Here is a 15110-nt window from a genome sequence, read left to right on the forward strand (position 1 = left end):
CTCTTGTGTTTGAGTAGAGAAACCCCCAGCAAATGTGTTGCTTTTTTTTATTTCAATGGATGTCAGAACAGCCACTTTATTTACATTGAAGAGCTCAAAACACATTTTTCACCGGTCTAACCCTGCATTTTTCTGCCACCCCTTGTGTGTTCCAGGCGCTGCGTGTGACAGCTGTTACCAGCGGAACTTTTCAAGACAGTTTCATCAACTCTGGCTAAATGACCAGTTTTGTGGCTCTGCCTTTGAGGTATGCTACTAATAATAAGAAAGAACATTGGTCACAAATTCTGCAAAAACATAACGTACTATTTGGACAAAACTCATCCATTCATCTGTTCTCTTCCACTCGTCTGAAGTCCGCTCAAGTGAGCAGAAATGAAACCGGAATGTGCTTGAGCTATTGTGAGCCTTCTTATGATAAAGGTCACAAATGCTTCATTGTTCTTTTTTTCTCAGCGATAGCTGAATTGTGTTAAAGGTGTATATAGCGTCAAATGGCAGAAGAGAGTAGGACACATTATTTTCTTTTCTCCAAAACTGGTTTTGCTATTTTTGGTTTATTATTTCACTAAGTTTATTTCATTATTATTTTTACAATTATTCACTTTTTTAAGAATTATTAATTAGGGTAATTCAATAATGTCCTTGAATGTTTAGGAGCAACTTAATTAGGAAACAATAACAACAATAACAACAACAACAACAACAACAATAATAATAATAAAATCACTGACACATCCTGGCCGCTAGATGTCAGCATAAATCTTTCAGTCTTGCCACCCAGTAGACGAAGAAGACAGCGTTGTTTATGTGGATGGAGCTGAGCCGTCAGATGACGTCCAGCCACGAGGACTGGGTCATTGCCGTATGTATTTTCGTGGTGAAACCAGCAACATGACTGAAGAACTGGAAGAACGCAGAGACTGTAGGTTAAATGATGTGGAGACGCTTCGGGTTCTGGAGTTGTACAGTGGGATCGGAGGGATGCACTTTGCTCTCAAGAGTGAGTTCTCTTCGTTCATGTACTTCATGACGGACAAACATTCGTGCTTAAAGACCTGAACATTAATCCAAAATAACCTTTAGTTTGTTTCTCAAACACATAGTTTTTGTTGTGCTAAGTGTTAGCTGAGTGAAAACTATCAATTTAAAAACCTATTAGTCACTAGCAATGTTCATGTGGCTATTAACTTGTTTGCGATTTATAGATGTGATATGATGGTGATGATGGTCAGATGAAGTCCTGTCTGCTTACAGACAGTGGCATTTCTGCTGAAGTCGTAGCTGCCGTTGACATCAACCCCACAGCCAACCACATCTACCAGCACAATTTCCCCAGCACCCAACTCTGGAACAAGACCATTGAGGTTTGTGAGCACTGCCAATCCAAATTCTGTTCCCCTGTGTTGGCATGTAACATTCCACTGTCTTTCTTTAGGGACTAACTCTTGATGATTTTAATAAATTATCCTTCCACATGTTGTTGATGAGCCCACCGTGCCAACCATTCACCAGGTGGGTGTTTAGTCGCTCTCAGAATGTCTGTCAGTGCTAACCTGCGACGCAATTTCTCATCTCTCCATGCGTTTTGTTGTTTCCTTTGTCCAGGTTGGGCCTCCAGGGGGACGTCAATGACCCGAGGACCAAAAGTTTCCTCTATATTATTGATCTTCTACCAAGGTTTGTACCCTTAAGGGTCAATCTCTTCACTACTACTAAAACAATCTCAGTTAGATGAATGTACAGTCAATGTTTTGCTTTGACGCATTCTAACCCATTGGAGCGAAAACCACACACAAAAAGCAACAAGAATTAAAAACAAAACAAAGTGATATATTGTCACTTGTATATAATAAAATATTGGGAAATCCCCATTACTTTTATTATTTTCTCTCTCGTGTTGGCCACCTGGAGGCAGTAGTTGCACTTAAGTGGCTGCTGTTACTCGCCTCTATGCTCCGTCGTGCCGAACAATCATTTTATTTCTGACTTCGAGAGAAAATGCAACATCAGTACATCACATCAGTACCGTTTCTTCCTGTACTAAAGAAAAATAATCCACAAAAAATGTGGATGTGTCCCGCACGTGACGTCATGCCCAAAGACGCAGTTGTAGAAAGCTAATGGTAATATTTCACTTCCTGACAATGGCAACAATAGCATCGTACGGTGACTTAGATAAGTAACTTTAATTTGATTACTTTGTTTGACATAGTAACATGTTAGATTACTCGTTACCGAAAAAGCTTGTGATATAAGAGTAACGTGTTACTAAGTAACACGTTACTCTTATATTACACGTTACTGTCATCAAGTAAGTATATAAGTAATACATTACTGTCATCACTGGTCATAAGTACCTTCCTAAGTCTTTTTTTATTAACAATATATTTTCTCAGTATCTTCATGCTGGCGTTTGAAGAGAAGGGAAGTCATTGTTTAATTATCTTGCAGCAGTATTCAAAAACCTCTTAACATTATCAATTTGGAGGTGGTCCCAGTCCAGCCTGCTTTGTGTACACTGAGGCTTTATACATGCTTATTGTGCTGGCCTGAGGCAGAGGTGATGCATCCTTGTTTGACGTCCAAACCATCTCTGTATTGAGAGAGGACGGTGGCTCCACTGATGTGAGCTCCTTTGACCTCCCCACAAGTTGAGTCATGACCATGTGAACCCTCTGTTCTCAGGCATCAGGAGAGATTGGCCGAAGCTACATCACTTAAGACCCGTAGTCGTTCCTCTCAGTGCCGTGAGGGATGTCTCCTCCTTGACTCCTTTTATTGCCACAGAGCCCTTCGATGTTGCAGATGTGGCTCTTCAAGCCCTGATTCTTGGTCATGTCTACGGTGCTTCGTATATCAGTTTGGTGATGATAAGCATCTACATAAAGCCCCTTAGAGAGATAGCACAACAGCTGACTCTTCAGCAAATGTCTTAAACCCTTCAGTTTCTGGCTTCAACAATCACCTGACATTTTTGCTTTCAGTCCTGCTCAGGCTGGTAAATGGAATTGACAACTAGAGATGGTGACGCCGCGTGACACTCTCTGTGTTGGCACCGACCACCTTCGTGACCCCTTTTAAGTCTTTCTAGGCAATGTTGAATACAGTCCTTCACTTTCGTCCCGTCCCTCATTAGAGAATTCATTAGTGTCCTGTCCTTCAGGAGGGGCTCCAGGAAGTTGCTTTCACCTTTCGACTGCTCGGACACAACAGCCGGTCGCTTGTAGAAGCAGCTGCTTTTCGAAGCTATGGCCTTGGTAAACTCGAAGGCTTCCACGATTTTCTTGCACTCATTGTGTGGGAGTTTAACCTGCGAATGATATCCGTCGTACAAGTCCTGGATTAAATTATATGCCCTTTCATGCTCCAACATTTTCTTTTTACACTTTGCGATCAAAACAATGCATCTGGGGTCGCCAGGCTTTATCTGCAAGGCGTTGGTGCTGATCTCGATGGCCTTCTCGTACTGTTTCCGATGGAAAAACCAGTTCATTTCACCCACGAATCGGTTAAACGTGATTTCAGGAGTTTCCTTTACCCATCCTGTTTTTTCTTCCCCTTGGGAATCATTGAACATTTTGTACGACCTAGATTTCTAAAGTTCTAGTCGTTAATAATGAACTAAAAACTGCTGGCTCCTATTTATAAATTTGGTTTTCTCATGTCTTATCACGTCATCATGACATCATCAGCTAATCTCTTTCGAGATTAAAGTGACTGGATATCGTTCTTTTTGAATGTGCTCAGCACCTATGGTGCTGATGCGGCTGTATTGTGAATTCTATTCCAGTTTCTGGTGAGGTGGATGCAAGTAAAGTTTTGTTCTGCTGCCATCTACTGGCGTTTTCTCGCTAGTACAGGGCCGTTAAAAATAAGTACAATCCTTGCTAATCGATAATTATACTTTATATTAATCTTAAATACTTTGTTTGTTCATTGTCTTATCTTATGAAACTCGAGGGTGTCTGGAGTTTATCCCACCTACTCAGGGTTAGATGCGGGACACTTATGAATAACCAATCTTTTTTTTTTTTTTTTTTTTTTTTTTGGTTGTGTGGGAGGAAACCAGAGTGCGGATGGTATAGGAAGCTAAGCTGTGGGGGGAACAAGCGCTGCACCAAAAACATGTTGAACCAGTTGAACCATGTGTCAGCATCAATATTGAAATCCCACCCTTATATTTTTCATATACTTCTGCCAAAATGTTGCGTTTATTACTTTTCTCCCACAAATTCCCTGAGATACTAGTTTATGAAGGTGTTACCACTGGAACGGTTCATGGCTAGGAGATTTAGCAGTGATAACTAGTGTTGAATTTGAATTTGTTTCTCCAGGCTGAGAACACCGCCACGATTCATTCTGCTGGAGAATGTAAAAGGTTTTGAAAGCTCTGTAGCCAGGTATTTATTATTCACACTGCTGATCTTTAACTCAGTTCTTGTTGAAGACATGATGACTTCAACAGGTTGAGTTTTCTCATCTGCTGTTTTGTCTTGTCAGGGATCGCATGGTGCAAATGCTCCGGCGCTGTGGGTACAGTTTTCAGGAGGTCATGGTTTCACCCTCTGCTGTAAGAAAATGAATTAACATGTCGTCTGGTTGTCACACATTCATGCCGTTCTTACACGTTCACAGGTCGGGTTACCAAATTCAAGACTGCGTTACTTCCTCATTGCCAAGATAGCAGCTGATGGTGCTCAGATAAGTGCAAAGGTGAGTTCTCTGTTTCGATCCTCCCGCTCTTGGTCTGTCCCAGCTACACAGGGTGGGAGGCACTGGAAACTATAGCACGCAGATTAGCACTCCTCACCTCTGAACTACTCAAGTCTTTAACTGACCTCTTTGTGGGAGGAAACTTGAGTGCCCACTCAAGCACTGGGGCAACATACAGAAGGGACAAACACTGGTGTTGTGCTTCAGTTCAGTGGTCGAGTTTTTCATGAATGCTGTGGTTAGCCAAGTAGTGACTCTGTGTCTCTATGTGTTGATTATTATGGGCAGCTTCATTGTTTATTTTCTGTTGTATTCCTGAGAATGTCATTTTAAAGTGTTGTGTATTGTGTTTGCTAATACCAGGACATGTTCCCAGTGGCCGATGGTGACCCCGGGGGCCAGAATCCTCCCCACCCTGAGCAGAAGCAAGAGGTCTTGTACAAACTGGAGACAGCCAATGATGCTGAGAGGAAGATGAATCAGAACAAGGATCTTTCCGTCAGGCAGATCCAGGAATTCCTGGAGCCAGAGTCGGACATTAATATGGAACTTTATCTTCTTCCACCAAAGACTCTGTTACGCTACGCCCTGATCCTGGATATTGTTCGCCCATCATGCCGGCGGTCGGTCTGCTTCACGAAGAAGTGAGTGTCGGCTCACTGTCAACTGCATCTGTTTCGCCTGACAATATATTCTATTTTATATCTCGGTTTTCTTGAAGAAGAAAGCCTCCTTCACCGCGTGCTCACAAGCACACCAGCAAAGAATCCTTTATTGACTTTCAGATGTCTGCTAATTTCTATAACACTTGGTCTCCATAGTTACGGTCGCTACGTCGAGGGAACTGGCTCTGTGTTGCAGTGCTCCACAGAAACAAAGGTTGGTTTGTGACATCATCTCCTCACATTTTGGTTTTAAGAGGAAATAACGGTCTTTGTTCCGCAGTTGGAGAACGCGTACAAAGGCCTTGAGCTGGTGACTGATGAGGAGAAACTACAGCGACTTTGCAAACTCAAGCTTCGATATTTTACTCCCAGAGAAGTGGCAAACCTCATGGGCTTCCCGGACTGCTTTTGTGAGTCAACCAGTTAACAGACACGTTTATTTTCGACTCTCAGATCTTTAATCATTCCACTGCCACATTTCCTTTTTTATGTGGAAGACACAGTCATATACAGTACCTCTCTGACACTCAGGAGGCCTAGCTGTCTGGGTCCACCACTGTAGTAAATCTATATCTGAGACCTTCCAGACTCTGCCGCTCTAAATTTAACCTGCACACAGCATCACTCCACCCAACTTTGGGCCTCACAACATTGACTTCCAGTCGGTTTCAGAATGGATTTTAAAGGGACTTCCAGTCTCGTCTTGGTCTGGGTCCCGGCTATGTAGCCAGTTGAGACTGAGGGGCGCCTCTGCTTTGGAACAGTCTGCCCAAGGAGATAAAACAGAGTCTGTGCCGTCATCTAATTCCCTTTTAACAACATGTTTTTACAGACCAGGTTTTATGTGAGTCCATCTACTTTTTATGGTTATTTTGCTGTTTTATTGCTTCTCTTCTGTTTTTAGACTAGTATTTTGCTGTCTTTTTCTTTCAGTGTTTAACACTTAGTAGCCCAAGTCTTAAGGTGCTCCATTATTATACATACATCGTCAGTTAACCACCGCTTAGTCCTGTTCAGGGTTGCTGGGAATGCTGAAGCTTATCCCAGCAGTCATTGGGCGATTTTTAGAGTGAATTTTAGAGTGTCCAATCAACTAGTGAGCATGTTGGCAAATCGGCGAACCTGGACAAAACCCCACAAGCGCACGGGGGAGAACATGAACAGTCCATGCAGAAAGGTGGTCTGGGCATCGCACCCGTAACCTTCTTGCTGCAAGGCGAGAGCGCTAAGCACTAGGCCGCCATGTGGCCTTCTGTGTTATGACCATTATTATTATTATTGTTATTGTACTGCTGAGTTTAATTTGATACAAGTTGTCTGTAAATAGATATATACATTGCCTTTACTCCTGCCACTGTGGGGAAATTGAACTCGTCACAGCAGCCATACATTAAATGCAAGTACGACAAGTGTTTACATTTCAACCTCCCTGCTGAGTCTGCACAAGCAACATGACAGCAACTTAAAGTTCTTAAAGTGGTTCACAAACCGCCGACGTAGTTGGTTGCAAGGTCATTGCAAACATGCGCTCTGATGAACAGACCGATGAGATGTTAACTGTCTAAGTCAGGCCAGGTTCTCACCAGCACAGCAGTGTGGCTCTAAGCTGGGAAAGGGTAATTTCAGCCTCTTCGTCTGCCCTCACTAATGACCTTATTACCATGTTCGGGTTGTTATCGTAATGTTGCGCGACGCTGCAGTGATGCCAAATCTTTGGCGAGGAAATGCGCGACTAATTTACCGCCTGGGGATGGAGTGCTGTCGGGAGCCACTGCTGCCTTGAAGAGGGCAACATCGCATGCTTTTCATAGAAACTGGGCCCATTAAAAAGTTGCTAAATTTGTCGCTAATCGCTCTTCAAAAGTCGCCAAGAGGGTTTGGAAATTGCCAGATTTAGCTATAAAGCTACGCTCAAGCTTTTCCCCCAAGCATCCACTCTGCCATTTTCTTCATTTGTAGATAGAACGTTACGCTGCCACCCACAGGCCTGGCATGTGAACTACATGGTATTTACCCCAACCTGCCGTAAGCGTGAGTGACTCCAACACCAGTTACCAAATCCCTTTACTAATTCAAAAGTAACATGGCTGGAACAAAGATTTAAAAAATGGCTTCAATTGAAAAGTGCCTCTGAGGTGAGGGACAATTTGTTTTGTTTTGTAATAAAGGGGTGGGAGAGATGACACTGTGATGGAATCATTGTTTCACTGCTTACGATTGGAAATATTCCTTTTCCATCACAGTTGTAATTCCTCTTGCAATTTTAACGCTCTCTCTTCCCTCCCCAGCCTTCCCGGACGATGTGCCTGTCAAGCAGCGGTACAAAGTTCTAGGAAACAGCCTGAATGTTGTTGTGGTGTCAAGACTTCTGCAGCAGCTGGTCTCATAGGTAGTTTTGTAAAAATCTTATTCACCCTGCTTTTATGTGACTTTTATGTTTTTAAAAGGAATAAATCTGCGTTCTCTTTGTAATGCTTTTATTGCTGTCGTTTACTGTTCTTGATCTGTGTGTTCAAGCTGATAACAAGTCAGCGCACACTGCTCAATTTGCTCCACGGAAGTCAACTAGGGGGCGCTAGAGGGCTGCACATGAGTTGCTGCTGTAGTGCTTTGTGCTGGACCGCCCTCAATGCTGATGAGATCGCAGTGGTGCACCTGCACTGAACATGCAGAATGCAGTAATCTGTGTAATTATTCTCCCAACAAACTGCAAAGTGCTTCAAATGTAAATCAAATATAAACCCAATCCCCACTGCTCAGTGATCAGAGGTGGATGCAAAGAATTGAGAGCGGGGAAGTCCTGCGGGTTTAATTCTTCATGCTTAATCCTAAAAGAGTTGGGAGCATTCGCCTCCTAGTCTTGTATGTTTTCCTGTATGTCCTTGTGTTGTACAAATGAGTTTGAGATGCTTCCAGGTTTCATGATGGTGAGCGATCGTGTGCTCTGACAATAAGATATGATCCGCACCATTATCCCGAACAACGCGCTCTGATATTGTTTGGGGTTCAGCTCAGTTGGACTACATGCCACATCCTGGCACTGACTGCACCCGGATCCCATCAGGTCCTACATCCCTGATCTTTGTCCAAGTTTTGTCGAGTCATCTTTAAATCCCTTCAAATTCTCACGTAAGAGTCCCCTCTGAATCTGTTGTTGTGTTCTGACACTCTCAAACGTGTTCACTCACATTGCACAGGTTACTCATCTCCCACGATCATGTGAGTGACCTCCTCACTCACACCAGTTTTGGTTCATTAAAATGGGCTTTATGGATGGATCCCTGGGTCAAAGTCTCCAAGCATAAGGTGTTTTAGCTGAAGAGCAAGTTCCTCAGACCACAAGACGGTTCAGTGACGGGCCTCAGCGAAGCGACAAATGGCTGCCATGCTGCGGCTCCCCAGGCTCCTGTTTGTGGGTGTCTTCCTCCTGGTGGGCCTGCAGGGTGAACCAAGAGGAGAGGAGTCGAACCGAGACCAGAGGAGCATCACCAATGACCAGTAAGTAAAGACAGTGGATGTAGTATGATGGTGCTTCACTGTGCAAAGCTGGTATTTAAAAAGCCCACAATAAGAAGCTCAATTTTGAGGCTGAATATATACATAAACGAATGACACAAGTTCTATGAGATTTTATAGAAGATTTTTAAGAAGAACAGAATGATCCAGTATATAATATATATATATATATATATATATATATATGTATATATATATATGTATATATATATATATATATATATATATATATATATATATGTTTGACAGTTTTTATTCCCACTTTGTGGCAAAAGTTTTCTGCTTCACTTTTTTTACAAAAAATACTGGGACCATAATTTTAAATGGTATAACTTGCAGGATGAACAAGATAAGTATTTATTGAACAGTCAAAATATTTCATTTCATGAAAGACACTTTGGCTTTTCTTCTTGAAAGACAAACATAATCCATTTTCCGTGTTGATTGAAATGCATTTTCTAGTGAACACATTTTCTGGAGTGTGATTTTGAACCAACTGCCACATAAAGCGGTCCACATAAAGCGGTTTGGTCAGCCACACCCGACCTCCACACCTTGTCTAGTTGGGGTATTTTCTAGCAGTGGAGAGATCCTTCCTTGAATCGTCACAATTCACCGGTGAAAGTTTTGAGTGTACCACTGATGGTAGAAGCTGTGCAGGCCTGGCCAATGTGACCCCAGTTGGGTCTTCCATGGCAGCTGCAGACAAAGAGCCTCCCTTGTCTTCTAGCCATGGGTGCCACATAGATGTAGTGGTTTCTGGCACAGGAAAATAGGAAGGTGGCAAGGAAAGTTTCCGAAAACCCTGTCACTAAAGTCGGAAGTAAACCTGCTTTAACAATGGAACTTCACACTAGGAGGAAATATATGATCTGCTCCACGGATTTCTCAAGAGTTCGACTCAAAACTACGAGAAACTGAGCGATAAAAGCTGTGATTTCCCTCCTCAGGCCGCGCATGCTGTCGGACAATGGCAACCTCGTCTTCTCCACCGGAGACAACAAGGAGATCCGATTCCTGCCTTCGGCGTCAGGCCGGGTCAAAGTGGGCGATGAAGACCTCACCCTACTTTTGAACCAGGTAGATCCTCATCAACCCTTGCTTCATCACATTTGACTGATGGTTTGTTGAGCAAATGATGCTGCTGACGACTCACTTTATTACCATAACAAAAACAACAGTCACATTCACAGACGTCTGTTTATTGAAAGTGGATATCTTTATTGTTATTGCCACCGACAAGAGAGATGTGTCACTTTTGCTGTTCTTCACATGCTTGTTTGGGCTTCCTCCAGGCACTCTGATTTCCTCCCACACTCCAAAATCACACAGAGGTTTATTATTTAATGACTCTAAAGTGTCCGCACCTGTGAGAGTGGTGGTCTCTTTTATGTGCCCTACAATAGACTGGCAACTTGTGCGAAATGAAACAAGCGTTGAGAGTAAAGTCAGCCTCCCACCCACTGCTTTGCAGTTTATACTGAAATGTAACTTTTTTTATCTCTTTCGCTGCCGTTGTCTAACACAATAGCTGACGCACAAGTTTTCGAAAGCTTGTCAAGGTTCTCTGTAGCAGAAATACGTGCTCTGGTGATATTATTTGAGGTAAGTGTAAGGAACTTGTCTGGCCCTTGGCCCTCTGCGTCTTGACTACCTTTGCATTCCCAAAGTCATTGCTGACAGAAGTGTGCTTACGTGTTCCTGCTTGTGTAAGAGCTATAGGTCGACATCATCTCCTCCAGCTACTGGAAGGACGAGGAAATAAACAGAATGCTGATGTTGTTTTAAATGATATCTGGGTACCACACTTACTGTGTCGTTACGACCTCTTATCAGCGTTTACACAACTGCTTTCATATGACGCTTTGAATGATTAACAAGGCAGTGAGTGGACGCAGCACTTTGATGTTGGCCAAAGATCGCACACGATCACCTGCTGCCTCATTTATATGGTGCTTTGTGAGCATCATCGAGATAAGATGGGAAGCGTTTTGTGAATTAAATGGCCTGGAATTAATTTAGCTAGACTTGCTTCAGTTTGGCATGACATCAGTTTTATGGTGATGTGGGTGTAAACAATGACAATGCAAGGCATCAAATCAGGCTGCTGTTTCTTCTAACTTGGATTGTGCTTAATCTACAAATGGCGTGGACACACAACTGTTGATAGTTACCGTCCTCTGAGACACATTCCATGATAACGGCACCAGAAAGGATGATAACATTTTGGTGGTGTTTCGGATCGCCATCAGCATCCAATATACTTTCAAATGATTTGCCTCTCTTTGTTCAGAGAGTGGAGCTGTGATAAAGCACAGCATATAATCAAATCCATAAAAACACTTCCACATGGTTGTGGTGCCCAAAAGTGCAGTTGTTCTGTCAACACAGTTTTAGGACTCATAAAGAAGATTGGTAGCAGCTTGCCAGCTCAGTAGCTATGATGTGCTTGAAATGCAGCTGATCCAGAATTGAGCTTTAAATGTCTGACTGTCAATAACTTGCCTGGTGGCAGTTTTTCTTTTTTTGTCACTTCACCCTAGACAATTACAGAAGCCATCTCACGGTCAAAGATATTAATATCTTTTTTTTTTTAAACGTATTTTTCAGATAAAAACAAATAAAGATGAAATTGACAAAATCAAGTCTCAAGGTGGCACAATTCCTCCAGAAGTCACCAACAGACTCAACCAGCTGGACTCGAAGGTAAGTCCAAAATGGCGTTGCGCTTTTTTTAAATTACATGTCAAGTTTTCTTTTACTGATGCAGTATCAATGATATTGATACTGTTTTTGAGGTGGTGATATCCTTATATCAACATCTTTTATACATAATAACCAAGGTTTATTGACTTGACTGACTTTGTAAGCGCTTTTCTAAGGATGTGTTTTCCGTCATTTTAGAGTTCAATCTGTAGTTAAGTTATGGAACCAAAATAAAACTCGAAAGGTGAAAAGTCAGCGTAAGTAAATATTTTGGATCTCATTCAATCATTGTTTATATTACACAGAGTATATTAATAGTAATAGTATGTGCTTCTCAGTAAAAAAAAAAAGATATCGGAAAATAATTAAATAAACATTATTATTATTATTGTTGTTGTTGTTGTTGTTGTTGTTGTTATTATTACTACAACAACAACAATGTATATGGTTTCGCAAAATAAAAGCGATTCTCTACTATTAAGTTTACTATTACGTAGGCCACCAGTGACAGTAGCATCATGGCTTGCGTGACAGCTGCGGTAACTGTGATGGAGAAGTTTTTTTTTTTTAAGGAAGAACTGAGTGAGTATCACTACATGGAGAGGTCATATTGTTATTCTATATTCTGTAATAGGATTCAGAGTGTTGTTTTTGGTTGGTGGTGTGCCTTGGAATATTTTAAATACCGGTAGATAACTCTTAAAGCGTAAAAACGGCCATTTAAAAGTAAAAAGACTTAAGAACAAGTAAAACCATGGATTTCGAACCATGAACCATCTTCATATCTTTCAAGAATGTGCTTGTTGTTCCACTTCTTAGTTTCTTGTTATGAGAGGTCTGGTTCCTTCAGTCATAACTGAAATAGAATTTGGGGGAATTATAGCTGATTAAAATTTGGGGAGAATATGAGACAGGCCTCAAATTGCAATCCGTCCCCACTGATGGAGTTGAATCTAGTCGATCCCAGTTTGAAAGTTGATACTGATGCCTCTGTCTTTCTGCTCAAGACTGTGAACCAAATCCTAATCACCTTGTAAATGTAACAAGCCACGCGTTAACTTCATGTCTCCTGCTTTCAGGTAGCGACACTGACCACTCAAGTGACTGCACTTGAGACAGTAAGTACTGTTGGATATGTGTAGTCGTGTACAGTGTGTGACCCTTCTCTCTCTTTTTTAGACCGTCCAGAGGGTTTCCTGCAGCAGCAACCCCTGCCAAAACGGTGGAACCTGCCTGAACCTGCTGAATGCATATCACTGCATTTGTCCCACCAACTGGGAGGTGAGTACAGTACCATGCTCATCCACTTTTTAAAAATATGTTTTTAGCGAGTGTATGGCGGAAGATTTGATCCTTTAATCAAACTGCTTCTACAATGTAGAAGTGTTTTCTAGGTCTATTTTGGATGAAGCAACATTGCTTTATATCAGTATCAGAATTCATTTTGAATTTCTGTGTGTTTTCCAGGGTCCGAACTGTGCCACTGATGTGAACGAATGCCAGGTGTATTCTGGAACGTCGCGGGGTTGTCAGAACGGAGCAACGTGTGTCAACACCCCTGGATCATTCAGGTATGTCTTCTGTAGTCCATCGGAAATGTAGGGAACTTGTCTGGTGACAGTGACTACTGTTGGGAAGTAGCTTTGATGACGCTATTTTACCTGATGATTGTCTTTTGTTGCAGCTGCACGTGTTCTCCAGAGTGGTCTGGGAGTCAGTGCACTCAGCGGTATGACGACTGCCGTAGTGGAGGGGCGAATCTCTGTGTCCATGGAACCTGCATTGATGCAGACCGAGTTACACCTGGAATGGTAATGTTGTCACACTGTTCTTACCAAGCAAGTAAGAGAGCAACTAAAGATTCACGGTGGGACTGGTGCCTCTTTAACAAAAGAACCAAAAGGCAGTACAAGTGCATTGCTTTATGCAGTGAGTGACGGAATGCAAGCCGAGTCTTACTTTTCCGGATGATGTGACATGTTTTGAGGCAGAGTGAAAACCTTTATCCTCCTGGTGAGACTCAGAGTAGAGCCACTGCTTCTCTCCATCAAGAAAAGCTAGCTTCGGTGACTTTGCCGTATCTCCTGGATATTATCTGGTCTCCTTAGTGAGTTGTTCCAAACAACTAGGAGGAAGCCCTGGGTCAGATCAAGGACCCAGCGAGGAGTTCAAGCCCTTGAGATTCCTTTGTAGTCACTAAGAATAGCTGGATGACAGAATGTAACTCCAGATTTAATGACTGGAAATGATTCTCCTCCTGTTCACAGCCGAAGTACCAGTGTGTGTGTGAAGACGGCTGGGAGGCCGCCGGCGGGAACCCAGCCTGTGTGGCAGACGTCGACGAATGCAGCCTTCCCAGCAGGCCTTGTTCTACCAACCCAATGGTTACCTGCACCAACACCCAGGGGTCATTCTACTGCGGACCTTGTCCTGCTGGTAAGACTCTCTTCACTTGCTCTCAATGTTCTTATCAAACTGCCCTCAATTTTACTGTGAATCTCAGGTTGGCAAGGAAACGGCTACAGCTGCCAGGATGTGAACGAATGTTTGACCAACAATGGCGGATGTTCTGTTGCTCCTCTGGTGCAGTGTCTCAACACCATGGGCTCCTTCCACTGCGGCGCTTGTCCCCCAGGTAAAAAAAACAGAACAGCAGTGCAGCACTCACGTTTCTCCCCACAGACCTGCACCATGCAAGGGTCAGTGTGCCGAACACCAAGCCAGTAGCCAACAAATAAATTCAGATTGTCAAATTAAGATTGAAGAGACTTCAGAATAGAGTGCTACCTCAATAATGAAATAGGAGAATGATACTTGATTCTGGTTTTGTTTCCTCTTGTAGATGAATTATATGAATTATACGGATGAATGTACATTTTTCGGGCCTGGACTTTGGCATGTTAGTTTTGATTAACTAGTTACTGAAAATAATAGATCTAAATAAATGACATAGCGTTAATTAAATTACTTTGGTTACATTTTAGATTAGGGAACATACAGTATATTGCCATAAATAAAGTACTTATTCATCTGTGTATTAGCAACATATCAGCCTGTAATTCGTCATGATTATGTACTGAATTGCATCTTGTTCATCCTGTCTGTGTTTGGCCCAGGAATGGTCACTGAGCTCAACACATCTTAAGTGTTACTAGCTCTAATACATTTCTTTCGGTCAGCGACTTAGACTGTGGTTAAAAAAATTGACCCTAGTCGAGACAACTGTCAGTGATCATGTGCATGTGTGAGTAGTTGTTCATGGACTGACGACTTGTCATGAAACTCTTGTGTATATCTTGATGTTTAGGTTATGAGGGAGATGGCAGGACGTGCACCCAGACCAACATCTGTGCCACCAACAATGGAGGCTGTTACCCGCTGGCCACCTGCACTTCCACCCAGGGTAACATCTTCTCGACAACATCTATCCATCCTTTATTGTGAATCGTGCCGTCAGCTGCCCTGAGTTTCCTCTCTGTTTATTGTTGTTATAAACCTGTGTCATGT

The 15110-nt window shown here is 42.5% G+C and overlaps 1 protein-coding gene across 8 annotated transcripts in view; it reads left to right on the top strand.

The window, feature by feature from the left end:
• The window catches only part of cubn (cubilin (intrinsic factor-cobalamin receptor)), a 42950-nt gene that overhangs the window by 830 nt on the left and 27010 nt on the right, over positions 1 to 15110 (top strand). For 4 of the 8 annotated variants that reach the window (XR_008414093.1, XR_008414094.1, XM_053858444.1 and 1 more), the window contains exons 1-11: positions 7779 to 8510; positions 8579 to 8879; positions 9848 to 9977; positions 11508 to 11603; positions 12683 to 12721; positions 12783 to 12884; positions 13071 to 13174; positions 13288 to 13414; positions 13871 to 14039; positions 14107 to 14238; positions 14911 to 15006. Coding sequence is in view for 2 of the 8 variants with exons in the window: in XM_053858444.1 (XP_053714419.1) it covers positions 8758 to 8879; positions 9848 to 9977; positions 11508 to 11603; positions 12683 to 12721; positions 12783 to 12884; positions 13071 to 13174; positions 13288 to 13414; positions 13871 to 14039; positions 14107 to 14238; positions 14911 to 15006 (1117 nt within the window). In the remaining 6 variants the exon portion in view is untranslated. Of the gene's footprint in view, positions 1 to 155; positions 248 to 794; positions 1004 to 1257; positions 1368 to 1438; positions 1516 to 1608; positions 1681 to 4337; positions 4404 to 4503; positions 4574 to 4638; positions 4717 to 5079; positions 5361 to 5537; positions 5596 to 5661; positions 5792 to 7669; positions 8511 to 8578; positions 8880 to 9847; positions 9978 to 11507; positions 11604 to 12682; positions 12722 to 12782; positions 12885 to 13070; positions 13175 to 13287; positions 13415 to 13870; positions 14040 to 14106; positions 14239 to 14910; positions 15007 to 15110 lie in introns of those variants that run through there. The other 4 variants (XR_008414095.1, XR_008414096.1, XR_008414098.1 and 1 more) reach the window with 4 other exon arrangements.

The sequence above is a fragment of the Synchiropus splendidus genome, chromosome 3, assembly GCF_027744825.2.
Source record: "Synchiropus splendidus isolate RoL2022-P1 chromosome 3, RoL_Sspl_1.0, whole genome shotgun sequence".
Lineage (NCBI taxonomy): Eukaryota > Metazoa > Chordata > Actinopteri > Syngnathiformes > Callionymidae > Synchiropus > Synchiropus splendidus.